Source organism: Daucus carota, chromosome 5 (genome assembly GCF_001625215.2).
Source record: "Daucus carota subsp. sativus chromosome 5, DH1 v3.0, whole genome shotgun sequence".
In the NCBI taxonomy this organism is placed as follows: domain Eukaryota; kingdom Viridiplantae; phylum Streptophyta; class Magnoliopsida; order Apiales; family Apiaceae; genus Daucus; species Daucus carota.
Window position 1 is genome coordinate 44,203,705 of NC_030385.2, and position 27,409 is coordinate 44,231,113.

The 27,409-nt window shown below is 34.9% G+C and overlaps 4 protein-coding genes across 5 annotated transcripts; 1 reads left to right on the forward strand and 3 right to left on the reverse strand.

The window, feature by feature from the left end:
• Positions 1 to 551: 551 nt before the first annotated feature.
• Positions 552 to 2,920, reverse strand: LOC108222125 (uncharacterized). The gene is made up of 8 exons (XM_017396030.2): positions 2,790 to 2,920; positions 2,636 to 2,690; positions 2,179 to 2,298; positions 1,587 to 1,972; positions 1,362 to 1,516; positions 1,147 to 1,258; positions 884 to 1,080; positions 552 to 807 (listed from the first exon to the last, which is right to left on the reverse strand). Exons 1-7 carry the CDS (start codon positions 2,796 to 2,798, stop codon positions 931 to 933), a joined length of 987 nt encoding a protein of 328 aa, XP_017251519.1. The 5' UTR covers positions 2,799 to 2,920; the 3' UTR covers positions 552 to 807; positions 884 to 930.
• Positions 2,921 to 4,514: 1,594 nt separating this feature from the next.
• Positions 4,515 to 7,757, forward strand: LOC108223172 (F-box protein SKIP1). The gene is made up of 2 exons (XM_017397290.2): positions 4,515 to 4,927; positions 6,957 to 7,757. The coding sequence occupies exons 1-2, from the start codon at positions 4,575 to 4,577 to the stop codon at positions 7,528 to 7,530; spliced, it is 927 nt and encodes a 308-aa protein (XP_017252779.1). The 5' UTR covers positions 4,515 to 4,574; the 3' UTR covers positions 7,531 to 7,757.
• Positions 7,758 to 8,609: 852 nt separating this feature from the next.
• LOC108223171 (shikimate O-hydroxycinnamoyltransferase) lies at positions 8,610 to 11,634 on the reverse strand. Its single transcript, XM_017397289.2, has 2 exons — positions 11,113 to 11,634; positions 8,610 to 9,798 (listed from the first exon to the last, which is right to left on the reverse strand). Exons 1-2 carry the CDS (start codon positions 11,533 to 11,535, stop codon positions 8,911 to 8,913), a joined length of 1,311 nt encoding a protein of 436 aa, XP_017252778.2. The 5' UTR covers positions 11,536 to 11,634; the 3' UTR covers positions 8,610 to 8,910.
• A 10,024-nt stretch (positions 11,635 to 21,658) lies between these two features.
• On the reverse strand, positions 21,659 to 27,118 carry LOC108221091 (protein MULTIPOLAR SPINDLE 1). Of its 2 annotated transcripts, XM_017394991.2 has the most exons (11): positions 26,852 to 27,117; positions 26,567 to 26,624; positions 26,321 to 26,467; positions 26,148 to 26,213; positions 25,381 to 25,466; positions 25,224 to 25,278; positions 24,510 to 24,623; positions 23,360 to 23,546; positions 22,573 to 22,643; positions 22,177 to 22,399; positions 21,659 to 21,891 (listed from the first exon to the last, which is right to left on the reverse strand). In XM_017394991.2, exons 1-10 carry the CDS (start codon positions 27,068 to 27,070, stop codon positions 22,215 to 22,217), a joined length of 1,188 nt encoding a protein of 395 aa, XP_017250480.1. In that variant the 5' UTR covers positions 27,071 to 27,117; the 3' UTR covers positions 21,659 to 21,891; positions 22,177 to 22,214. The 2 variants fall into 2 exon arrangements, 1 of the variants encoding a protein (XP_017250480.1); XR_010292139.1 differs by lacking the exon at positions 22,573 to 22,643 and having other exon boundaries at positions 26,852 to 27,118.
• Between the last annotated feature and the right edge of the window lie 291 nt (positions 27,119 to 27,409).

A 27,409-nucleotide genomic window follows, 5' to 3' on the forward strand; every position in this document is an offset into this window, starting at 1 on the left:
TGTTCTCCTTTTTTTACTTACAATCACGGGCAGACCTGGTTAAAGTTCCCCTTAAATTGTAGTTAGTAGCAGTTTAGTACCGATATGGTTCTGCGTCTGATAAAAGTTTAAGCTAGCTGCAATAGTAATCACTATATGTAAGTTTGAATAGAAGTCTATGTTAGCGGTGGTTATTGGATACTCCTGGTATATAATTAGAAGTAGGATCTTTGTATGATGTTAGTAAAGAAGTAGACTATAGTAGTTTTGGTCAGCTCATACAGGGAAGGGTGATGTTTCAAAGTTCATAGCTTAAGATGGATCAAACTAAGGGTTGATTTCCGGAAAATAATTTTCCGAGTAATGCACTATCTTGAGGAGAACAAGCATTTCAGGATTAATGTCGGTGCGTGTTTATGTTAGAATATCTAGTTTAATATGTAGATAGTGTTTTTTTTTTCTTTTTTTGTCAGGAATACGTAGATAGTGTCACTGTTAACATCAATAGCAGTTTTTTGTATTTCAAAGCACATCATAGTTGTTGCTTTGTGAACTTAGAATACACTGCTGATACTTAGCTGATAGATATATAATAAAGCTTCCCTACTGAATTGATCAGTCGTTAATACATGTTTCTTACAGAATTCATAATTTCGTTCTGATGCAAGGAAACAACATATACGGCTAGACAAAAGCAAAAGTACTGAATCCGATAACAGTAGTCTTAGAAAATAGCAAAACACAGTAATGGTAGACTGATTGGGTTTTTCAAGTAGAGGTTAAGTTGATATCAGAGATCCCTTGCGCATTGTAGGTTGATGTGGTTGACTGCCGAAGAGAAAATCAGGTTTCTCATTAGTAAAGGAAGACAGTTACTCAATGTTTAAGTGTTATAGAGTTTTACCTGTGATGCTTGTGCTTCTTGGTTGGGAACAGCTGCGCTTGTATCTTTTAGAATGCCAACAAGCCTTTGCAGATGTTAGTGGCCCAGTAGACGTGGAAATTGTTGACAATGTTAAATTCCCTCATTTGGATTACCACGCTGTATTCTTTGTTGAGAGTACTGAAAAAAGCCTCCGGGATGGTACTGCCAGCTTTCATCTGTTTCATTTAATCTTTTAAGTTTGAATATAAGGCACAAAATAAAAATTCACAGACTGTGAATACCTCCGCAGCTGAGTCCAAAGCTCTTCTTCCAATTAGTGTGCGTACTTCCCTATCTACGAGGACCACTTGCATCTGTCCAGTAGTATCCTCGGCAACAAAATGCATTTTAAACCTAAATAGTAGAAATATGTTAATGTAATCAGCCTGTTGCCATTATATGTTTGCGTTTAAATTTGGGCAACTAAACTTACTTAAATTTGAGCAACTAAACTTACTTCCTGTCTGGGTAAGAAACATAGCGATTGCAGCTCTCACAAATAGGACAGGGATTTTCATTTCTCGTCTCCTTCTCACAGCTAGTGCAAGCATGGTAAGACCACCCCATACTTTCATCAATGCTTTTGAATTTCACATGTAGCATAAAAAAGGCCTGCAAACATGATAAACGTAGTATTGACCTTGCACATATTATGTCGTATTAAGTGATAAATTTTGTTTACCTCAACAGCAGTCTTTCCAAGAGCCTTCAACTCGGCAACAGTGACCTTCTTCATAATGCTCACCTTTTTCTCTTCGTTATTTGATAATGCCCTTTTTGCAAAATCCGGATAGGAAAAGCAGGAGCAGAAAGTCATACCACAATTCTCATCATAAACAATGGCAGAGGCGGTCTGTTTTTTACTGAACTCATCCTCAAAGAGGTTCCGACTCCAGTCTTTCAGCTCGGCATTCCCTCTTGTGCAATATTTTGCTTTGGCCTTATCTCTGTCCTCGTTTGTTTTAGATTTTGACCTTGGCAATTTATTGGTTATATCAGTAAAGGGAGTTCTCAGAGGTCTTTCCTGTGACATTTTGTTTTTGCAGGACTTGCTTTTCAATCTCTCAGCTGCAGAAACTATGGTCTTAGCATGGTATAGAAACTACAATTTGTAAGGAGCAATCGAATGGATAGTGGCATCATCAAGGAATATTACGGTTGAGTGAATGTATATTAACATAATAACAATATATAAAACAAAACATGAATACATAAAACATTTATTTAAGAAAAAATTACAAAAAACATTTATTTACATGGCAAAAGAATATTACAGGTTAAGCTCGTAGAAGATAATCTTGAGCTGTTTGGTGCCTCTGAGTTGTTCACAGATAATCCACAAACTTTCTTAACATTTCTAGCAGTTTTTTTCCTCCTTTTAAGAGCCTTGTAACCTAAAATATTAAATTAACAAACAAAACATATGTTACTGAAATTTGAGAATGGCTACAAAACGGGGTTTAGAAGGAAAATGGAGGGGCCGTTTGGGTGAGCTTAAAATAAGTGCTTCTTGCTTAAAATAAATAAGTGGAGTAGAAGTTAGAAGCAAGATGATACTTATAAGTGATTAAAGTGTTTGGGAAATAAGTAGAAGTCCTGAAACAAAAGCTAGCATTCCTAACTTTTTATAAGTGCTTCTTTACTTTTTACACAAACGGTACGAATAAGTGCTTATAACTTATAAACCGAGAATCCCGGCTTAAAAGTTGATCCCAAACACCCACGGAATACCATCAATCATATCCTCAGACGTGAATAAACGCCAAGAAGTGTCTTTATCACCATCCTGTCATTAAAATAATACATGGAGAGATAAAAAAGGATGGCAAAAATCGTAGCATAGAAGATGGAAGACAGAATATAGCAAGGTCGAAGGTTGAAATACCTCGGACATGATCTTCGCACAGCTACGATCCTCGGGAGTGATTATTGAACAATGGGAGTGGTGATTGAAGAGAGTGGTGAGAGCATCTCCAATGGTGCTCCTAAATCATTCCTTAAACAATAATATAAAATGTGGCTCCTAGTGAGTTAGTACATTGAATAACGTGTGAGCTCCAATGCTACTCTTTATAATTGCTCTCAACTCATATTTTATTATTATTTAGGAGAAAAATTGGAGAGAGAGAGAGAAGTGAATTGAAATAGAAGGAAGTGATTATTTTTTTCAAAGAAAATAAGTTAGGAGCACCTAGATGCTCTTTAAAAGAAAGGAGAGAGCTATTAGGAGCCCATTGGAGCTCTAATTTTTCATATCCTCCTAAATTTTAGAGTTAAGAGCTTGTTTGAGGAGTCCATTGGAGTTGCTCTTAGAGAGCTGATTCTGAATATGTAAGCTTTTGATTTCAAAACAAAACTTCTCAAGGAAGCTGTATTCATTTGACAGTACACTTATTGTACACATGTCACTTTTCCATCGGACACATAAGCTATTACATTGTCAGGTGGGCAGTGGCATTTTTGCAAATAAGCTGTAAAGCAAGGTCGAAGTCCTTGGGAGGAGAAAGTACTGTAGGAAATAGAGTTCAGGAACTATTAAATAAAATAAATAGATATTGATTAAATTAAATAACCGAAAGTATGTCCAATAAGTAAGCGATAGAATAGAAATTCTGCAAACAATACATTGCACGACATCCCTACCTAACAGTAATATGTTTACAGAATATTCAAATGTTGTTGTCCTATCTGCTTCACTGACCGATAATTTTTCGTTAACAAATACATATCAAGTAATTATTATCCAAAATATTTTTAAAGAATATGCAATTATCTGACAATAATTTCTTGTATAGGTTATAAATTTTAGGTGAATATATTGAATTACGATATTTATTGAGTTTTTATTAAAAAAAATTGATGATAGTAGATTATTACCAATATCGATGAGCTAAGAACAATTCTCTAATAAATAAAATATGAAACATAGTACTAGTCCAGTGTTCTAAAAGTCGCCGATTAATCGGGATTAATCGCCGATTAATCGCTGTTCGGTCGGCCACCGTCTCGATTAAGCGTTAATCGGTGAAAAAATCGTTTTTTTAGGAAATCGGCCAAAATCGGGATTAATCGGTCAAAAGTCGGGATTAATCGGAAAAAGTCGGTCAAAAATCGGTGAATTTAAAAAAATTAAAATAAAAAGAATTTTTTTTTTAAAACTTTAAATTTAATTACCTTTCATTCTTTTAATATTAGCTTCTAAACTATAATTACATAAATTTGCAATATCTTCTTTCGCAGAATTAATTAAATTCAAGTTTATATATGAGATGACTGGACTTGTATATGTATATAAAGGCATGTTTTGTGTTATAAAAAATCATTATTTTTTTGATTTTATATGACTATAAATTTATACTATATATAATTATATTAATATATATATATATATATATAATTTAAAAAAATATTAAATTGATTACGATTAATGATCCGATTAATCACTCCGATTAATCTCCGATTATCCGATTAATCGCTGGACGGTGCCTTCACCGACTAAGTCCGATTCCCGCTTTTTACAACACTGAGTACTACTACTAGTTCATTGGAATCTTGGATAACAATGACACGCCTATATTGACCCAACGAACTCACAAAATATTATTATATCCAATTTTATTTATTTATATAGCGGCACAAATTTACAAACACCACAACAAGAGAAACATCAATGGGAGACAAAGGCGGAGGAGCCGGGACCGAGTCAGGACCAGATTGGTCCGAGTTAACTCACGAGTGCCTGGTCAACATATTCTCTCGACTCAGTTTCGATGAGAGATGGCGAGGCGCTATGCTGGTTTGCAAATCATGGCTGTATGCTAACAAGGAGCCGTGTCTTAACTCGGTGTTTGATTTGCAATCTCATTTCGACTCGGTGACCGAGTCACCTCGGTGGTGGGACCCTGGGTTTGAATATAAAATAGATAACATGCTGAGATCGGTTGTGGTTTGGGCCGATGGGTCGCTTACTCATATTCGGGTCAGCCACTGTTCCGACAGGGCTCTCACTTTGGTGGCCCAAAGGTATATTCTCTCATACTTTTTAATTTATAATTTCGAATCGCACAAATATATATGTTTATTTTAGCATGAGAGAACGGTGTGATTAGTTTGGCACACATGGTCTGTATATTTTTGGTGTATATTGTGGAGCAAACTTGTGCAAATGAAGAACAATTATTTCGTGTTAGGAGGAGGTCTTACGAGGATAGTATTTTAATTCGAACCTACTTGTATGTATGCGAGTGTGTTTTTTGTTTATGTTCATTTACTAATTACTATCAAATCCGTTTCAAATTAGTAGCCCACTTTTGACATTTATAGTTAAATTGGCCAATCTTTGACCGAAAATCATGAATTGTTCTTTATAATTTAATAAACCGAAAAATACATTTTAAAGAAGATTATATGTAATTTTCTATGATATGATTTTTGTCATGATTTTCAATTATAAAATATGTGTAAATTTGAGTCAATGATTGGTCATTTTGAGTAGAAAAATGTCAAAATGGACTATTTATGTGAAACGAATAGGGTAAGTACTTATGGTAGTAGGTCGCCCAACAATTGTTGCCACCGTACTATCAGCGGCTGGTTTTTTATTGCTTGAAACTTGAAGGTAAAAACTATAATGAAACATTTTTTTTGCTTGAAGGCACCTTAGTCCCCCTTATTCACATAAAAAAAGTTAGGACTAACAAGCGGAAAAACTACTGGTAGTATGTTGTAACAAGCGCTTGTCATTGTCAGGACCGGACCTGTTACTTATAAGGATTTGTAATTTTTGCTACAATGTAAATATGTAATGTCTTGATACAATTGTACACGCATGACTACAAATTGATAAACCAAGCTAAAGCCTAAAGGCATTGCTCGTAGGATTACCTGATCAAAGAAAAGGGAAATAAATATTTTTATTGATATGAATGAAATAAGAAATAACTTTTAAAGCACTTTAAGCAACTCCAAGTGGCTAGCTATATACACTCCTAAGTTGAAATATATGGAATTCGAAACAAAAACTTGCTTCAACAGCTTCCTAGTGCCATCTTAAAAAGTTAAGAGTACTCATTTTTATGTTTAAGATCTCCTCATGACTGCTTCATTTTTGTGTAATTATTGTGAATAACACAATCATTTCACTCCAATTTTAATCTTCTTTTCTCTCCCATTCTTTTCAAATTAATATTATGGTATTAATAAGGAGTGTATATAAGGAATGTTGTTGAAGTTGTACTATCTTATAAGGAATGCACTGGGAACTAGGAGGCTTTTGGAGTTGCTCTAGCTCCTTAGTCCTTATAACAAGGAATGAGAGAGACACCTCTTAACTTTTCATGGAACCACTATGAGGCTCTTGGAACAATATTTTCTATTCCATCCTTTTAGATTTCAGTGAAGAGGTCGTATGAGTACTCTCTTAGAGATGTTCTTATTTTTCAGGTTACTTTTTGTAGTATATTCCTATAAAACCAAATATAGCTATGTATTGAACTTGCTGTAATGTAAGGTATATTTAAATGAAAAATCTTATTTTACCCTAGGATAGATTCCATTATGACCTTTAATAGACTCGGGCTCTATTTTACTCTAATCGCCCCTTTAGTTGGTTTTCCTTTGATTTTCTGGTACACATTTTGAGGTGTAAAAAGATAATACTTCCTTATAAAATTCAACTTAACGTCCAGGGGATAGAGGAGACTTTTGATATGGTTTTCTGAATTTATACATGTTTCTTTTGGAGCTTGTATGTAATTACTTCACATAGATGCAAAAACTTTAACACAGCTTATTGGAGGTAATTTGCTTTTAAGGTTATGATATATGTATTAACATATTTTTCCCTGGTAACATTTCATATATATTAAATTTTTTTGAGGTAAATGAAATGAGCAAGTATGTGTAACGAAATTTGAATTTTACTGTGTATTGTTAGCATAATATATGACCAACTCTTCTGCATTGATATTTATAGTCTTTCTTTTGTAGATTTTTTTTAATTCCTATGTCAACTAATCACCTGCTAATTGTAAGTAGTCATAAAATTTTACAGGTGCCCAAACCTTCAAGTTCTTGCCATCAAGAGTTGCCCCAATGTTACTGATGAATCCATGTCTAAGATAGCTTCAGGATGTCCTAATCTCAGGGAACTTGACATTAGCTTTTGCTATGAAGTATCTTATAGGACTCTTGAATTGATCGGAAAGAACTGCCTTAACCTCAGAATCTTGAAAAGGAATCTGATGAATTGGCTGGATCCCTCCCAACATGCTGGAATTGTACCTAATGAGTATCTTAATGCCTGCCCTCAAGATGGGGATACAGAAGCTGCTGCAATCGCAAAATATATGCCTCATCTATTACACCTTGAAATTCGTTTCTCCAAATTATCTGCTAGAGGGCTTTTATTGATCTCTCAAGGGTGCTCAAATCTTGAGTTCCTGGATCTGTCTGGATGTGCAAATGTGACTAGTCGAGATATTGCGAATTCATCCTCGAAGTTGAAAAATCTGAAAGATATCAAGAAACCTAACTTTTACATCCCCAGATCAGTTTTTCAACCGGACAGGTATGGCCACTGGAGTTTGTATGATGAGCGGTTTCAAACTGATGTATTCCGAATATGACCAAGAGATTGAAGAAGTCAGAATACTTCAACTTGCAAATAAATAACCTACTAAGTTACAAACTTGGGTTGTTGAATGCTTTCTACCTTCCATAATCTGTAAAGCTGCTTCTTTAATGTTTCCTTGTCTTTTGCATTATTTTCTTTTGTATAGCTACCTGTGTTCAAGAAGTTGTTGCTGTATGCTACACTGCTGACATTCTGTAAAAATGTGTTTACCTTTTTCTTTTTTTTTTTTTTAAATTCCTCCATGCTGGCACAGAATATATGTAATTGATGTGCAGATTCACTCCTCTCTTGTCTTTGAACATGGGGATTATGTTTGCAAATTGATAAATGAAAAATGAATTGAATTGTCACTGAACTATATAGGTCTTCTGGTATTGGTCTTTGAACAAAAAAACTCAGGACATGGATATTGATAACGTGTTTAGTTTTTCTGATTTGAGTCTGTCGAATTTTAGTGTAGATCGTCATCTGAATTTTATGATCTGCTGTCTGCTGATAGCTTATGTTTGCCTATTCCTTTGGGATGTCCTAAGCTGAGGGGACTTGATATTAGCTGCTGTTATATTGTATCTCATAAGACTTTCGAATTGATTGGAAAGAATTGCCTTAACCTCAGAATTTTGGAAAGGAATCTGATGAATTGGTTGGATCCTTCCCCACATGTTGGTAATTGGTATTCTCCCTGCTAATACAGAGGCTGCTGCTATCGCGTAACATATGCATCATCTACGACACCTTGAGTATCTTGATGTGTCCGGATTTGCAAATGTGACTAGCCGCAATGCTGCAGATATACCCTTCCAGTTGAATAGTTTGAAAGATATCAAGAAATCGAACTTTTGCATACCCTGATCAGTTTTTCACACTGACAGGTACGGCCATTGGAGTTTATATGATGACCGGTTCCAAACTGCTCTACGTTGAGCACGACTCAAGAGTGAAAAATGTGGAAATGTCATGTGGAACCTGCTCTATGTTGAATGCGACTCAAGGATGAAAGACGTGGAAATGTCATTATCACATAACTGGCAAAATATATACAGCTCAAGTAATTTTTATCCTTCTGAAGCGGATTGGAATCTTTGTTGTTGCCATTAGATTGCTGATTTTTACAGTAAGGTGGTAAATGGAGGATATTTTACACGATTTGATAATGTGGATGAGCACAACAGAGGTAAGGGTAACGATTGCCTTTATTCTACACAAAACAGGAACATACATCAATAACACTGACAACCAATCTCTTGAACCAAAAATGGAATTCGAGAAAGGAAAAAGGAAATTGCGAAGCCCCTCAGATGGGTTAGGCACTCAGAAAAGGATCACACTCACACTGGGGGAGAAGTATGTTCAACTTTCTGCTACGTTCGACTTAGAATTCATATAAGAACTTCTTGAACTTCTCCACATGATCAGCGTCCAAGCATACCGACAAAGACACACTCCTATCGTTGGTGGGGCTTGGAATAACATAGATGGTTCCTTCATACAATATGACTGCAGGTCCCATATGAATAGGCCGCCCCCATCCGAAATCTGAATCGTATATTGGCAGTCTAGTCCAGCTGTTGATGTTAAGGTTTGGGCTCGCAAAGTATTGGGGTCCTCGGACAAGAGCTGATAGATCAGGCTGGCATTCCAGGAAGTCGAGTGCTGATCTCAAGTACTCATTTCCCATCTTTGACAATGCAGCGTGAATTCTCTTTGCAGAGTTCACTAAAGGCTCTGATATAATTTCACCTGCTGTGCCAGCCGGGGTGGCTGTAAAGACTACATTGCCTAGATAGCCCGGAGGAAGTGGAGGGCTCAATCTGAACCTTCCATCCGTGGCCACGTACAATTTTGTCATCTGATCATCAGACAGGCCGCGAGCCTTGCAAGCACAGCGCCACAGATGAGCCGAAAGGATTTCATAGGTGCTATGATCTTTAGCATTTCCGTCACTCTTGGCAGTCGATTTGATCTGATTAAGCTGTTCAAGAGTAAGCTTCAGAACAGTCGTGGTAGGAGCCTTGGGACTCTTTACAGCCTCAGGAGTATTCAGGGAAGGTGGTGGATGGTATTCTACATGATCAAACACCGGAGTAGGAGGATCACGAGCTCGGAGAAGAGTCCTGTCAATGAAAGGCGGAATGGCAATGGAAAGGCCCCGGGAGATGTCGGACCAGGTATTAATGAAATGGAGCGACGACAAACCATCAGACAATGTATGGTGCACTCCACAGCCTAGTGCAACTCCTCCACACTTGAACCGAGTCACCTGTTCAAACCACGCAATAGAACTAAAAAATTAGGTGAATGGTCAACCTAAGTTTACATCAGAACAAGAAGGGTAGCTGGGAGAAATCAAAAAATTGTGCAAAATCAGAAAGACAATGAGAAGGGTTGGTGCACAATTTGTAGGACCAAAAGACTAGAATTGCTAAGTTGTGCTATTAAAGACGTGCACAGATGATGTTGTACTAAATTAAAACAGTTATTCGAGTGCGCGCGCATATATTAAAATTTTATGACGGATTTTTATCGGCTCCAATCAAATTAATAATAATAACTCATGCACAAAAGTTATTAAAAAATCCCACGGAGCTATTTTTTGTTCATCTACCAATTTTTAAAAGTCTCGACGGTATAAAGTATAAACAGGCTGGATTTTTGTTTGCCAGCACTCAGCAGTTAAAGTATGTGGTCCTTTAAAGCTACATTCAACAATTTACACCCTGCCAAGTAATTATGGAACTTTGCTAATTAGGCCAAATATGTATATAAACCTCAACAAATCCACTTTCTAGAGTGGCTTTACTTTTCTATTTTTGGTTAGTAAATCACTTACACAAGAAAAAATTACTACTTTATTAAAAGGAGAAACTCCAACATTCTCTTTTTTTAATTGTTTTCACGCTTTTGTTTAAAAAGACACTCCACATATTACTTTAAAAATTATTATGTAATAAAAATATATATTATAAACTAATTCAGAAAACATGTTATGTTAAAATAATAGATAAAAGTAATTTTCTAAATCATAAGTTAACGAGGCTAAACCGATTTAAATATTTTTTTATCACAAGTTCTATAAAAATTTCATAACTAAAAAGTAAAAAGGTTTGTCAACCATTTTTTTATATAAAAGCTAGTTCTGCCCCATCAATATTTTTTGTACAAAGAGTGCTTTTGGTAGTCAATTTTTTTATATATGAAAACCTTATTATTATTATTAGGGAATTGATAAACCAACACCATATTTCACTATTTAAATTCCAATTATATTTTTTTTATTATATTTATTCATGCCTTCTACCCACAGGTTTGATATAATTTGAATATTTGCATCTTTCATATTCGAACAAGTACTTCCAAAGATATGGCAAAGATCATGAATTGACAAGACCATGTTGAGCCAACCTAATTTACGCGGCATAGAATAAACATAAATATAAAATTCATAATATAAGACAGTGCAGCAAATATTTTTAATAAAAAATATATTAAAGATATTTTATTCAGAAAAAGAATTATTAAAATAAATTTCAAGACTTCAAGCAAAGCAACTAAAAAATGCAAATTATTTACGTACCTGTGCAATAAAAAGAGGACAGGAGGAGATGTCGCCGGAGTAATCAACTTCCGGCACAAGTCGTCGGAGCTCTAAAGACGGCCTGAAATCGCCATAATCATCGACAACATTATCGGACTCCGCCTCCACATACAAAACTCCTTTAGCATTACAATCAATCTCGACACGGCCTTCTTGATCTCGTCCTAGCCTCCCCGCCATGGGGTAGAACGAGACCAGAACATTACTCAAAGCTTCTTTGACAGTACGTGAGTCAAAGAAGTTTTGAGAGCCGTTAGGCCGGTAGAAATAGACCGTGAGAATGTGAATTCTACCGACTACTAGGTCTAGGTTTGAGTTCCATAGCTTTTCGGAAGGTGTGGGTTTGGACGGGGGAATTAGGGTTGATTCGGTCACTTTGATTCTCATCTTGCTGCTCACCATGGTGAGATGTGAATGAGCGAGAGTCTCGTGGAGAGAGAGATTTATGAAGTTGTATTAGGAAAGAGATTAGGAAGAGAGACACATGTGTACCGAATAGGCTGTGGTGTATATATACACGCATAGATTAGACGGTCACTAGCAAATTCAAAGAAATGTTCTAATGAATTCAAAGAAATGTTCTAATGAATTTAATGTTGTTGTATTCTTTCTTCCACATTTATTAGACTAATAAATAAGTGTTCAAGAATTCCTTTAAAATTAATAATTTAAAAGAAATCATTTTTACGATATATCATCTCTTTCAATAAATATTAAAAATTAATTATAAAAATAAGAGTATTTCTAGCTGGGTTGGTTAAATTGAACATGCATGACATTACGTAAAATTTATTGGATACGTAATCTATTGTATATTCAGTCAGAGGCGGATCCAAGAATATTTTCAGAGAGTGGCATCAAGCAAATTTTTAAAAAAAATCTATATATTTTTTTAAATAAAAAGAAGCGGACAATACGTTTATTGTTTTCCTTTACAAATTTAGTTTGAAATAGTGTAAAATCTAATTCCTGTCTGTGTACCCACGATCAAAAACAACTAAACAAGTAAGAAACGAGAAAAACAATAAGAGATGATGATATCTATTCTTATTTGTTTAATATAATTATATTAGGAAAAACAATAATTAATATTTTAAAATAAAAAGTGGAATATAATTATAAATTATGTTTTTCAGTTCTTTTGAAATTTGATATTAGAATGTAATATTCCCCCGGTTCCGGCAGATTATTTACATTATTTCTCGCCACGTAATTTAAGACTTTTATAAAATATAGTTTCATAATATGTTTTTTTAATTTTTTTTTTGGATAAAATTTTGACGTTTAAACTTTTATTAAAAAAGATAAATTTAAAAGACGTTATAAAATTATACTCCCTCCATCCCTTTTTAGTTGTTATTTTGACTTTTTATACGTAATTTAAGATGAACATACCTGTCCTTATTATTTTTAAAATTTTCTTTTTCATGAACACAATTATAAATTATAAACTTTAATTGAAGGAAATTTTTTTAAAAATAATAAGTGAAACAATATTTTTTAATCACCTTGAATGAAAAGTCAAAATCACACCTAAACATGAGGGTACGTTACAAAAGTCTTGAAATACATGCAAAAAATACACAGTAAACAACTTCTGAGGGAGTTTTTAAAAAAAGAAAGTGTAATTAGTGTGGTCCATTGGTTAGATTGTGGTGGATGTGGACAAACGGCAATGTAAAATACTCCCTCCGTCTCTTTTTACATGTCCTTTTTGAAAAAAAAAATTGTCCCAAATTATTTGTCCACTTCTCTTTTCAAATCAATTTTTTGTATGTTTTTTCAAAATGTAACAATTTCCAATGTTTGACTAGCATATATATACACACAACTCTATCTAATTCATTACATTTATTAGGGATATGTATGAAAACAAGATATCCACCTAACATTTTCTTAGGATGCGTTATTTTTTCAAAAGGGACAAGCAAAAAGGGACGGAGGGAGTACATTTAATAAGCAGTTAATCACGAGGGTGAATGTGAGTAACAAAGACATCCAAAATTCAGTACGTACACTACCGACACACCTACCAGTCAAGCATCCTAAATAACTGCATCGAACTCCTCCCAGATATCAAGTTTTAAACCTCAATCGTATACTCTTCGATCTCATAAATAACTTTAAAAATATACTTCGACTTTCATAACAACTGCATTACACAATTATTTGTTCTGAACAAGAAAATTAAAAAAATCGATCTTTTCAAAAAATTTCCTTAAATAATTTGTATTATATCAACTTATATGTATATGCTTTGATTTGTTTTAGTGATTACGCAATTTAGAGTATACAGGATTATCGTAAAATGACTATGGGATCGTCACAAAATGACATTAATGATTAAATATTCCATTCCCATTTTAATAATTTTATCTGTAATTTAGCATATGTTAAAAAATATTAATAATGACGTCTTATTATTATTGTCATTACTAAAACTGCATTAATTACACATGTAAATAATCTAGTCTTCTTTCATTTTATTAAAATTCACAATTTCTGGCTTCATAATTTTTAAAAAGTGTATGAATCAGTGATAATCGAAGTTGGAAATAGTATAAAGGTAATATTGAACAAAGAATAGTACAAATATTATGACACTATTTTCACAAACAAAGTTACTAAAAAGAGGAAAACCGAATAAATTTATTTCTATAATTTTTTTCAAATGACTGCTGGCCCAAAAAAATTACAGCAACAAAGAGCAATAAATATCTTCTAGAAGGTATGTTATCAATATTAACTCCAAGATAGACGTCAGCTGCCTGCCTAACATGCAGCCATGCAGGTCCATGAATGAATCATGTTCTTGAAGCATGCATGGCCCCTCTTTTATCGTTAATTTCGCCAAGTCTGCATTATTTTTTTCCTGAAAAGTCTGCTTTTTTCTTGAATACCCTAATTATTGTACTGCTATTGCCTATTGTAAGCCACCACAAGTGGTCGGTTTTAATCAAGGACGGTTGTCTTTACCTTCTTGTGTTTATTAAAAAATCAGGAACGTTTTACATTTTTATAAGAAAAAATGATTATAGCTGGTAGATTACTTTCTTCGTTTCAATTTATATGTCTACTTCTAAAAAAAATAAATTCAAACTAGTTGTCCATTTTAATTTTCAATACAAAATTATATTTTCTAAGTCAATTTTACTCCACATATCTTTTATTTATATTTCCTAGATCAATCTCATTCCACATGTTATGGTCATTTAATACAATTAATTTATTAAAATCCACTTTTTTTCAACTGTGTGATTTTTTTAAAATGGACATGTAATTTGAAACGGAAAGAGTATCTTCCAAAAATCAGTTTTTAGTTCTGGAAAAGAAGGTGAGAGGTAAACTGAATGCATAATTATAGTCCTCGTCTCTCCCTGATCAGATTTTTATACAATTTTCTTTTTAAGACATTTTTTTTATTTAAAATAATGAAAAATTTAATTACATCCATTATTTTCTTCCACTATACTTATTTTATATATAAAATATTATTTAATTTCACAACTTATTGTTCTCCACTGATTACACTTTTTTTAATCTCCGTCAGGACCGTCACCTCATGAGTATATATTACTTCATCTTACACTACGCTCGTTTTATATATAGTATTAAGTATCGGTTGGTTTCATAATTTCACTCATTCTTCAAAAAAAAAAATCACTAAATTATATTTTTCCTTAACGCACGTCTTTTACCATATAGAGCTGGAACTTGGAAGCATTTAGACCGAATAATTGTGTTTACTAGAACACATTATTCCTCTGAAGAAAGGTCAGGTCTGTGATTCTGCAATTTGTTTCCGAGGTCTATTCTTTTACTTTTTGTTCCTGATGGAACAAAAGAAGTTCTATCATGTATTTTCTTCTAGTCTTGAATAGAAACATTTTATATGCCGGTCTAAACGCTAAATAACTTGGCTTGCACGATTTTTAGTCTTCTCAATAACGTGATCCGTTTCTCTTGGACCATAAAATATACGTTTTCTTGTGTTAATAAAATTAATAGACACGTATTCTTCCCTTAGTCTTAATCAAGCGCCCCCCTAAATATGAGGTCTCGAATTATTTCTGAAAGCTTGGCTTATCCGAAGCCACGAGATATTTGTATATTTGTGCACAGTGTTGATAGAGGAATTTGGTAATCAACAAAGATGAGATTCATGGCCGGAATCAAGATCTGTGACGGTGGTTTTAGCTACTGGAGTGTGGTGGTTGTGTGTTTTAGAGGGTGGCTGAGATTAGGGTTTTGAGTTGGTCTCACGTGCTCTCAACTCATGATCCCCTAATGTGCCTACGTACCCCTATATTTATAGGGGATCAAGCCATACGTAGTTCTATTGAACCAAGACTCCTAGTTTGATCAGGACTAGGCCTCTTGGGGATAAGACCAACCTTAAGCTGGTGACTTATCACTTAGAGTTCTACTCCAGTTAGAATTAAGCCTTGAGGCAACTACCTCAGACTCCTAGTCCAAGTACATCACGGATACGGCATCATCCCCACTACGAGAGATGACACTAACCGCTACTTTTCGTAGCATGGAGGAGACGTCTGATAGAGCCGTGACCCTGCTCGCAGCTTAGGTTACCCCTGGAATTTCATTGAAGATGGTCCTCCTTTGAGCTCCCGGTAATTTGACGATAGAGGCGCGCCCTGTCAGGTGAAGGCACGCCTTAAAGGATTGCTATGCAGCTCTTTTTCTTATAAACCGTGGCTGTTCAGGCCCTTTTATGTGTCTTTCGACCAGAAAGTAGAATACCAAGTCACTCCTGGATTGTAGAGAATTTTGTTATCTTCGCGTGAGCAGTAAAATCACTCAATTCTGACTCCTGGAACTCAAGTTATAGCCAAACCGTGATTGGTGCGCAGACTCTCCCACAAATCCGAATTTCATCTTGTTTAGGCCAAATTAGCCTCAACTCCTTCCAACTTTAAGAGTATCAGGACATCTCCAAGAGCCTCCTTGCTGGCTCCTTTAATCATCATCTCCTTCTCTGAATAGGGTTTAGGTGTCATCCTAAACCGATTAGCAAAAGGTTTTCGAAACTGAATAGGATTCTTGGGTGAAAATTCGTAACTGTATTTCGTCCCTATTTTCAGACCGATTCCAGCCCTTTTCTCATGATGATACCACCTCTGAATTAACCGGAATTTGACAAGCTTCGCGTGGGCTGTAAGATCATCTAAATCGGACGTCTAGAACTCAAGATATGACCAAAACAGTGTTGGTGACGCTTGTAGCACAATCCCTACGAATTTTCTTGTATGTCCACCATGAAAATCTTTAGAACATTAGATTTGATTTAACATCTTTCCTCCATAGATGTAGATCTTGAATAGCCCCTCCTTCTAGCGCCAATTTGTTGATAGAGGAATTTGGTAATCAACAAAGATGAGGTTCATGGCCGGAATCAAGATCTGTGACGGTGGTTTTAGCTACTGGAGTGTGGTGGTTGTGTGTTTTAGAGGGTGGCTGAGATTAGGGTTTTGAGTTGGTCTCACGTGCTCTCAACTCATGATCCCCTAATGTGCCTACGTACCCCTATATTTATAAGGGATCAAGCCATACGTAGTTCTATTGAACCAAGACTCCTAGTTTGATCAGGACTAGGCCTCTTGGGGGTAAGACCAACCTTAAGCTGGTGACTTATCACTTAGAGTTCTACTCCAGTTAGAATTAAGCCTTGAGGCAACTACCTCAGACTCCTAGTCCAAGTACATCACGGATACGGCATCATCCCCACTACGAGAGATGACACTAACCGCTACTTTTCGTAGCATGGAGGAGACGTCTGATAGAGCCGTGACCAATTCCTTGAGGTGTAGGGACGCGCCCTTACCCCCTAGTGAAGGTTCTCACTAAGAAGTAAGACAAGTAAGGAGCCAAATTACACGATCGTCTCAGTCCCCCAATGAGGGCTAACTCACCAGAATACAGGACCCAGACATATGATCGGCCTTCATGTCACCCCTGAGGGCCTTCTACAACCGTGATCACCCCAAGCCCCCGCACGAGGACAACCCGGCAGATAGCAGGATTGGAGATTATAGATCACGCCCGGTCGTAACCTGGGAACTACCAGATGAGCCTGATAACTTCCAAATGAGCCTGTCACTAGTCTTCATATCCCTCGGAAGGGTTGTCTTCAATATCCCCCTGAGGGGTAGGTCTTCATATCCCTCGGAAGGGTCGTCATCGAGACTCACTCATCCTCACACACAATATTTACCTGTGGGCGCGACCATGGAGGGCGCGCCCTTGATCCTTGCTGCCTTGTCTTCTTAGTCCTCCATATACGTTACACCTTTCTCCGAAACATAAGGCCGCGCCCCCCGGGAATACCCCGAGAAGGGCGCGCCCTTGTCTCCACTTATAACCAAAATTGGCCATAACACACAGTATTAGTTCGGAAAATGGAACATTCTTAATTGACTTTGGTTTCAAATTGCGTGCCAAATCGAATGGCTATCGGAAGTAAGACGTGTCCCTTACTATAAATTGAGGGGGCCCCCGCGCTCGCGGTACATGCCTACATTCTTTTAGGGCCGTTTGGGTCAGTTTACAGTTTACTTTTAGGGCCGTTTGGGTCAGTTTAAAATAAATGCTTCTTGCTTAAAATAAAAAAATGGAATAAAAATTAGAAGCAAGTTAAGACTTATAAGTGATTAAAGTGTTTGGGAAATAAATAGAAATCCTGAAACAAAAGTTAGCATTTCTAACTTTTTATAAGTGCTTCTTGACTTTTTACACAAACCGTACAAATAAGTGTTTATAACTTATAAACCAGAAGTTGGGTTTAAAAGCCATAAACAAACACCCCCGTGATACTGGCATACTGCCATCTCTGATGAATATTCCTACTCTATTGTTTTATTTTCTAATATTTGAACAAGATTCATATATTATTCAATTAAATTAATAATATATGTTATCAAAAATTGCATTATTTGCAGAGAATATGATAAATTAATATATTAATTTAATGTTCGTAACTTTTTAAGGATAAGAGGCTCCAACTCTTTAGCTAAAAATCTACATGAAATATCATCACTCCAGTAATACAAAATTCGTATCTATAATTATAATCAATATTTGTCTGTATTTAGTTAATCTCTGGAGTAATTACATGTATTTATTAACATATCAAAATAATATATGTTATTTATAATAATATGAGAAATAGTAATGTATTATTTTTTAGATATAATCAAACGATATAATCGGTATACAGTAAATTTTATATGTGTCTTCTAGGTTCTAGATCTCGCTTTATTTCTCATATTCCTTTGTTATTAGAGTTAAAAACTTTCTTAATAAACAATTATTTATTTTTTTCAAATTACAAAAATTATTTATTTATCATCGACGGCACTTAAGTGTCTCTTTCAGTGGGCTAGCTAGGGTCCCAATCAGTAGGGTATAATTGATGTATATAGTCATGTGAAGTTAGGGGTGGCAATTTCGGGTAACGGGTCGTGTTCGTGTCAGCAATCGGGTCGATTTCGGGTCAAGCTAAAATCACTTAATATTGAATAAAACTGAAAATTGAAGTTATTAGAAATGAAATTCTAACTTCGGGTCATTTCGGGTCCATTTCGGGTCAATCGGGTGATTTTCGGGTCACTTTCGGGTTTCTGTCTCAGTAAATCGAGTTTCGGGTTGGGTCGGGTTCGTGTCGGGTTTCGGGTCGTGTCTGATATTGCCACCCCTATGTGAAGTTAACATGACATCCTAGATGGAAAGTGTGCACAGAAACGTTAACCCCAGTAATTAATTTTATCATGTGTGAAATTAGCTTAGATTGAATTATAATGCAAGATTGTTTAAAATTTTAATGTAAACATTTTATACACAAAGTAACTTATTGCATGTTAATAAAAAAATAATAATCAAATCATGAGTATTAATATATAACCATGTGTATCATTATTAAGAGTATATAAAAAAAAATTGCTAGGAGACGACGTGCCAAATAGTTACTCGAATTCTAAATTGCACATGTTAGACATTCTCACGTAAATTGGAGAAAATATAAACACGTTTCGGTTACAACTAACGAATAATATAGGCTTTTCAGATCAATAAAAATCATAATAAATAGTATATGGTGTACCTATCAAAGATACAATGCAAAGAATAACATAATCATGATTTAAATTCATCAAGAATTAAACCTAGTACGATTTAAATTTGAAATTGCGGGCAAAAAATTTTTCGCGAAAATATGCAGTGATTTAATCAAATTTCAAAAATAATCTGGCCGAAAATAATAAATCGCCTAAATTTGGAGTCAGCTTAGAATAAAAATCATATTTATATTTATTTTGACTAAATATTACTCTATGACCTAGACCAACCCTCATGTCCCCAGTTAAAACTTCTGTAACAAAGTTGTTTTTTTTCTAGGTTCTGTAACAAAGTTGTGCACCCCTTCACTCCCTCAGGATAAAAATTATTATTATCATGGTTACTATGATAAATTGGGCAAACTCTTTTTTATAGAATATATTAAAATAAATTAAAAAAGACAGTTGAATAATGCAATATAAAATAATGACGGCCCCTATCCACGCTATCTACAGCTAAAGCACCAATTACGTAAATCCAATTTAAACCATAGACAAACATGTCCCAATATTATTATTTTAACCAAGTAAACTGCATATGTATATTAATTACAAAGATTACAGCACAAATAAATACAACAGATAATCGAATGATAATATAAAATAATTGCGTGGAAAATGCGTTCTCACGAATCAGATCAATTTAATTTGACAAACAATTAAAGGTGGCAGTGTGCACATGATGCTTGCACATGAAATCAACTCTAATCTAATTGGTAATAGTAAAAGGTGATAGTGACAACACAGATCGTGTGTTCTGTGTTTGCTTGACTAGTAGGTAATTAGGTGAACAATTGCATAGTTTTCTTCTAGAAGAAATATAAGAATCTAAACACTGGTATACTATCAAACTAATAAGATGGCAACTGCAAACAAGCTGAATTGGGCTGGCATTATTGAGAAAACAATTCCACAACACAACAATATTGTTATATAGATCTGCAAAAGATTATACCCCACCACACTAATACGGCCATCACCCAAGATCTATATATCTGAAGGTCATTCTATTGAGCACCTAAACATCTTTCCTGAGTGAAACATAATGCCTGGATGAGAATCCACGGACTGTCCGAAACTATGCTTATCAGGCGCTAAAAAAAAAAATTCCCATAAGAATTTAACTTGTCAACCAATTTTCAGTAGAGTAATGTCACGCATCTCAAATTTTATTTTTAGTTTTCTTTCTAAATTATGTGATAGACAAATAATTAATTTTAGTTGGATGATTGTCTGTTATATAAAGGGTCATATTATTATTAATGTTAGGAAATCACTCATATATTACTAGCTAGATTTGAGAAAAAAATTGGAAACACTTTCCGAGTTATCTGGGTTACCTGGTCTTTATGACTGCACTCTTAGCAAAATAATAGCAAGTTGCTCGCCATCAAGGTTAGAAATAGAAGAAACAAGTTAGCTGTAGGCTGTAAACATAAACGAGTTTAAGCAGAGCTCGTATACTCGACAATTCATTGTTCGAATATAGAAAACTTTGGGGAGAGTTGGATTTGGAACTGAAATCACACAAAAAGCCTTGCTTATTAACCAAAGCTGAGACGACAAAATCCCAATATGACCGATGACTTTCCTATAACAAGAACAGCTCAGAAGGGACAGGGAGTATCTGATGGCTACATCATTTACTGATTGATAACGCATTTATTGCTTCCTCGTCTTCTTTAAATGTGAATTTTAATGTGAATGCCACTGCCACACCTATATTAATATGTTCATTAATGAGTGTTAAATGGTCACACCGCTCGAGGACCCAATTCATACCCCTATTTCCACTATAATTTGTATTCATAGAGCCATTTTTAAACTGAATATTTAGAATTATGTCTTGTATTATTTATTAAAAGTAAAAATTACATTTGCACATAGATTCGATATATTTTATAATAATATATATTATATTTTAATGATAATACAATATACATAAATTTTAGACAAATTTTGCTCAATTTAATTATTCAAAACTCAAAATGGACAGTAATTGGGAATGTAGGAATACTAGATACTCCCTCCATCCCAAATTAGATAACCCTTTTGAGAAAAAAAATTATCCCAAAATAGTTGAGCCTCTCAGTTTTTAATGCATATTTAGCAACAATCTTCCATTCTCACCCTCTCTTATTTATCATTTCCAATGTACCACTAGCTAATACTACAAAAGAAGTCAACACAATAAAGATGTTCCAATGTACCACTAGCTAATACTACTACAAAAGAAGTCAACACAATAAAGATGGAAAAAGAAACAACCATTTAATACTCCTTAATATGTGTGAAATGAGCAAAAGGCTCATTAAATTTAGGACGGAGGGAGTAACTATATATGGCAAAGGGGGCAATCATGTTTATGTCACTACTCCTGAAAATGAGGCATACTATGGCATTCAGCAATAAACAATTGAATATGATTAAAAGTTGATTTGTATACATCGAAGAAAGACACCTGACCTCATTTTTCACCAAACTATGTGGACTTGGAAAATGTTGCTGTTGCTGAAGAGCCGAGTTACTCCAGCACTCCCATGATAATTGTGATTATCCTACCATATTCCCGGCCGTGTCAACCTCGTGTTGAGGGATATCAGAGGAATTATATGCGAGTCTGAGAGAGCTACACACGATGGAAAATAACAAAAACATTTCAGGAATATAGGTATATTGTATCAGATATCGGATCAATATAAATATTGAACACACGGGTAGCTGCCAATGCATCTAAAACAGCCTTTAAAACAGGTTCACTGGCTCAGGCTAGTTATTTTTTTTTTAATCCAGGTAACAGTTAAATAGAAAAAGAAAGAACCTATAAATAAACGAATTGCCTGCCTCCCATGCATAATAATGCAAAACCTTTATTCCATTCTAATTAGATGTAATTGTATAGTAAACTACTTACACAGTACCAATATGCAGCAGGAAAAGTGAACCAAAATCTCAGTGTAACAGGTTATCAAGAACATGATCATTGAGTTTTTGCAGCGAAGGAACCTGACCAATTACTTTGGTCACTTCACCTACAACTCGATCCATGTACAAAATATAGAGCCCATTCCTGCTTTCCAAGAGATTCACTGTTTTTTGTACTTGAAGAAGAGACGTCACCCACGCTTCCAGCAGCCCTGGTATCAACATTCAAATTATAATAATCGATTTGCAACTCAGTTTCCATATCGATACTGCAAATGCTACTCCAGTAACAGTACACGTTGATAATGATTTCTATTCTAAATTCTGTGAAATGTAGAGGACAGATGTAATCCATTAAAAAGATTGAAAATTTGTTGAAACTTACTTGTGTCAAAATCATCATCTCTAGACCAAGTCACTAAATAGCCTGATACCAGATATTCTATAAGCTGGATCCTACCATTTAACATAACTAATGTTAGTAGGATCCTGACAACATCAAACCCTTTGTTATCATGAAATGGAGTCCATTATATTATTGCCTTGTAAAAAAATATGAGGTGTTGTGTGGAAATTACATTTGCTGCAATACAAAAACATGACAAGTAATTGTTGAAGGAGATGCCAAAAATCAGTATATTCAGTTCAAGTGAACAATTTGAGAAGACATCAAAAAGTTATATACTGGGGGAAAAGATGTGTAAACATTGAACTGAATCAATAACTCAATCCAGACAGATTAGCAGGATATGAATAGTTGCATAATTAAAGAACATATCAGAGTTGTAGACTTGTAGTACGAGGTTCACCTATTAACATTCAATCTAGTTTCTAGATACTATCTTCTATCCTAATTACAGGGAGGAGGGAGCAGACCAGTGGCCAGTGCTCCTGCCCAAAACAATGGATAATTCTGGATCTGTAACTCGAGTACTAGATCACTACTTTCTTTACAGGTTATAACTAATGCAGAGTGAATATGGAAATTTAATGGTCTAAGAAGTATAAAATATGAGAACTACTCTTATGTATATAAAGAAAGTGACTTGCTGACAGTAAAAGTGTAAAACTCAACATCACACAATATATTTGGCTTTAAGTTTTTAGTAGTAAAAGTTCAATTAGAAAAATGTGGAGGATGAAAACAAGTCATTATGTCTAAGAGCGCTTACATTATATACATGCATCGATGCATACTTGGAAAGGTATCATTAAAAGGATCCATAAAAAGCAAGCTTTCTGCTAGCACAGAAATTCTCTGCGTTACGGAAAAGATCACACGCTGTCCGATATAAGACTCATTTCCAAGCTTGTAAATCAGCTGTTGGATACGAAACTGCGCATCAGCATCAAGGTGTTCTGTTCAGAAAAAATCAAACAGATTAATAAATAAATTTGGATAAATGAACAGATAGGAAAACTAGATATCTTAATGTCAGGGACTAATAAAAGGACCTGGAAGAATCATTGTGCTACATAAGGTAGGGCGCTACAAGTCTACAGCAAAGAATTTCTTAAGGGTAACCCCCTAATTCTGGTGAATGCATCATGAACTTAACAGATACTTAATTGTTCCGTTACTTAAAAATAGAAATAACTATCTCGATGTTAATCCTTGAATGTTTGCCTATATGATGTACACTATTAACTTCCTCTCGCTGCCCTAGTAGTTATATTGACATTGTGATTTAAGAAGCACACTAGTACACACCTCAGTTTAAATGGACAATTCTCTGTCTGAGAATCCCGGCACAATTCAGTAATTGTAAGTCGTGCAATTTCATAAAATCCTAAGTTCATCTTAATACGAAATAATTCAGTGTGTGTAGTTGCTATGTGACAATAGTTTATTAAAAATAGTGATATATCTCAATGAAATTAATAATTAAGAGGCATTTATTTCACTGAAATAAAGAGGCAATCTATGCTTGAACAGCTGTCATTACACAGGTTTGCTCCTGGATTTTCCACTATGCCGATTGTGTTGTGGGCACTATGAGCGATCATTCACCGAAATGTTGTAGAAGATCTCAGTGTACTCAACTCCCAACAAGTTTCAGAAAGTTATATACAAAAAATACAAAGGAAATCAAAAGAAAGTAGTGTCTGGGTAAGATAATGCAACGCTAAGAAAATGCTGTTGATAAATGTAAATTACAAGAACTGAATAGATGTCCCAGTCCAATTCTCTTTGCAACAAAAACCACTCAAAAACACTACAGTCAATCATGAAATTTGATAATGATGAGATGAATTAGAATTAGCATAATGAACATGAGCATCTTGATTATAGGATGACAACACGTGATTATAATGATTTACCATTTTCTTGCATTGTAGCACACATTCTTCTCACCAGACGCATAATTAAGCTGTTGACAATTCCTTCAAGAGGCTCTACATTTTTCCCGATGGATAACAGATTCTTGACTGCATCTGTAATATAATATTATAAAGAAGTAAGACACATACCTAGGAAGACCAGCAGTCCAGCACAACTACTGAAATTGCATACCCAGGTAAGTTCAAGTTTTTAAAATGACTATAACGAAAGACGTTGCAATCTTATATTCGTTCAAAAAGCATAGATTTGATATAACAAGGTAATTAGTAACTAATGTGGTCCATAAATAATAAGTATATGACCTTCAGCCTTTACACGAACTCAATCTCAGAACACAGAATACATTTTAATGTCCGTCTTGTTCAGATGCATATGAAATTACGTACATGTAAACCAATAAGCTCGGAAGTATAATAATTGTGACAGGACGCTGATGACGGAAAGACAATCAGACACACTGAAGGCATGTTTATGCCTTTAATAAGTGGGAAGTGTTTCTTTATATTAGCCTTGTATTATGTAACATATTATTGATTAGTTCCTCAGAAAACTAAAAAGCATGCTCTAATAAGATTCACAAAGATCAAGAATTTAAATTTCATGGCACTAGATGTAAGAGTCAAAATAGCAATTCAATTCTTCATAAACTGATGACTTTGGTTGACAAGTAACAATTCAAAGTCTTAAGTTACCATGAATGAAATCTACAGCCTGGTGCAACCAGCTCATATATCTAGTATCGCCTACCTGCAAGAGAGTTCAAATGCAAACAAAAAGAGTACATATATTTACACAAGCTTATTATGTCATTAACAGATGGAAACAAATATAAGACAGTAACTCACACACCTGGGCAGAGGAAACAGTATCACAAAGCTCCACCAGGAAATTTGCTGAGGCACTGAGCTGCTCCAATTCATTTTCATTGCTATAGTCTGCAATTGTAAAAACAAAAATAAACAGAAAAGTTAAAAGGAGGAGAAGTAAATGAAGATATCTAATGCGCTGCTCAATTCACACCTCAAAATCTCCAAGCTTACAATTTAAAGATACAAAGCACGTTCACATGTTCAGACCATCTACAGATTATATACCTAAGAACCTCATCGCACAAACATAAAAACTTTACAAGCACATTCAACAAGTCTTTTTCATATTCCATCTAAATTCACACACACCAACTCCTAATTAGTTTGTCCCCAAAATGGGGAAAATGTTCGGTCCCAACAGGACTTTAGAACTCAAATGATTTAAACCTAGGTTCTGCTTAAAAATTGATGCAGCAGAATTAACTTAATTTGACTCTGTGACACTACAACTTCTCCTGTGACGCATTGTTTTTAAAATGTGGACGCATGATAGCAGCGAGTCTCCTATGAGTACCAGATACTGTAAGATTTATCATTGGTACACATTAACTGAGTTACACTAAGGAACTTAACTTTAGCAAAATGAGTAAATGCACATTTACAAAGTAAAAGTAAGTCATAGTTTGCCCTACATGCATTATTGTTTTACAGATAGAACGATCTTGAATTTTTAATAATAATAGACATGCCGCTTAAAGTGCTTGCAACAACAACCAATCATGGCAGCAGATACATGAATTTAATTACCAGGAAAACACTGCTTATGTGCAGCATCACCCGTCCTCTTTGTGTTCCTTCTTTCACTGATTCTTACTGGAAAATCAAATAGTGTTAAACATCAATAAAACTAAAAAAAATATAATACTCTGTAGCATTTAATAAAATAGATAAGAAATTTGAATGAATAAAACAATGTAAACCTTGTCTAAGAAATCGTCTGCGTAACACATCATTAAACCTCCACTGGGAGTTATCAGCTGAGTTCCTAGGGCTCAAAATCTCCAAATTGCCGAGAAAATAGCATTTACAGGAGGCACTTTGCGGAAACAAATCGTAATGTGAACCATCTATTAAATCACACAATTCAACCAAATAAATAGATTCATAAGAACATATTTAATAGCGCATAAATAGTAAAATTATGAAAATGTAAAAGTAGATGAAACCTTCAGCTTGCTTGAGATCCTCTTTGAGCCGGAGAATCATTTGTTTCCGCTCCTTCGCCTGCGCGAAGTAATTAAATCATATTGACTCCGCGATCTATAAAATCATATTTATATGTGTGTGCTTGTGTATGTTATTAATTAGAAATTGAGACGTCCATTTATTTTCAAATATTTGTGTGCGAGGGAGAGGTAAATTTAAAATCAAACAGAGACAGAGATTAGAGAGAAAGACAGTGGAGAGGGAGATCAGAGAGAGTAGCGAGGGAGAGAGAGAGAGAGAGAGACCTTTCGTTTCCATTTGAGAGAGTCGGAGTGAGGAGAAGAGGAAGTAGAAGGAAGAGGCTGAGTTGGCGGAGGCGGTTGTTTAGGGAGGAGATTAGATCGGAAAAGCGCCATTGCTATCGCGATCTTAAGAGACTCGTTCGTATCCTTCGATCCTACACCTCCTGACGACGCCACCATCATCTTCGAAGTGTCTCTGTGTTTTGGCGGGACTTCACACATTGCTACTTTTGCTAGTTGCTGCTAATCCACGCTCACTCCCACACCCGCGCTCAACATATATAATATATTAAAATATCTTATCAATGTATTATTTACAATTACCGCTTATTAGCATTTTAAAATAGGATTCAGGTTATTAGTATATCTATGCCGGGACCTGTTAAATACTCCCTCCATTCCTTTTTAAGTGTCGTTTTTTGACTGGGCACACTTATTAAGATGTGCAATTACTAAGTTCTACAATCATTAATGTGGTTGTTATTTTCCAATTTTGTCCATGAGTGGAGTATACTTGTAATGAGAGTCTCAATGACAAACTATATTTAATGAGGGTATATT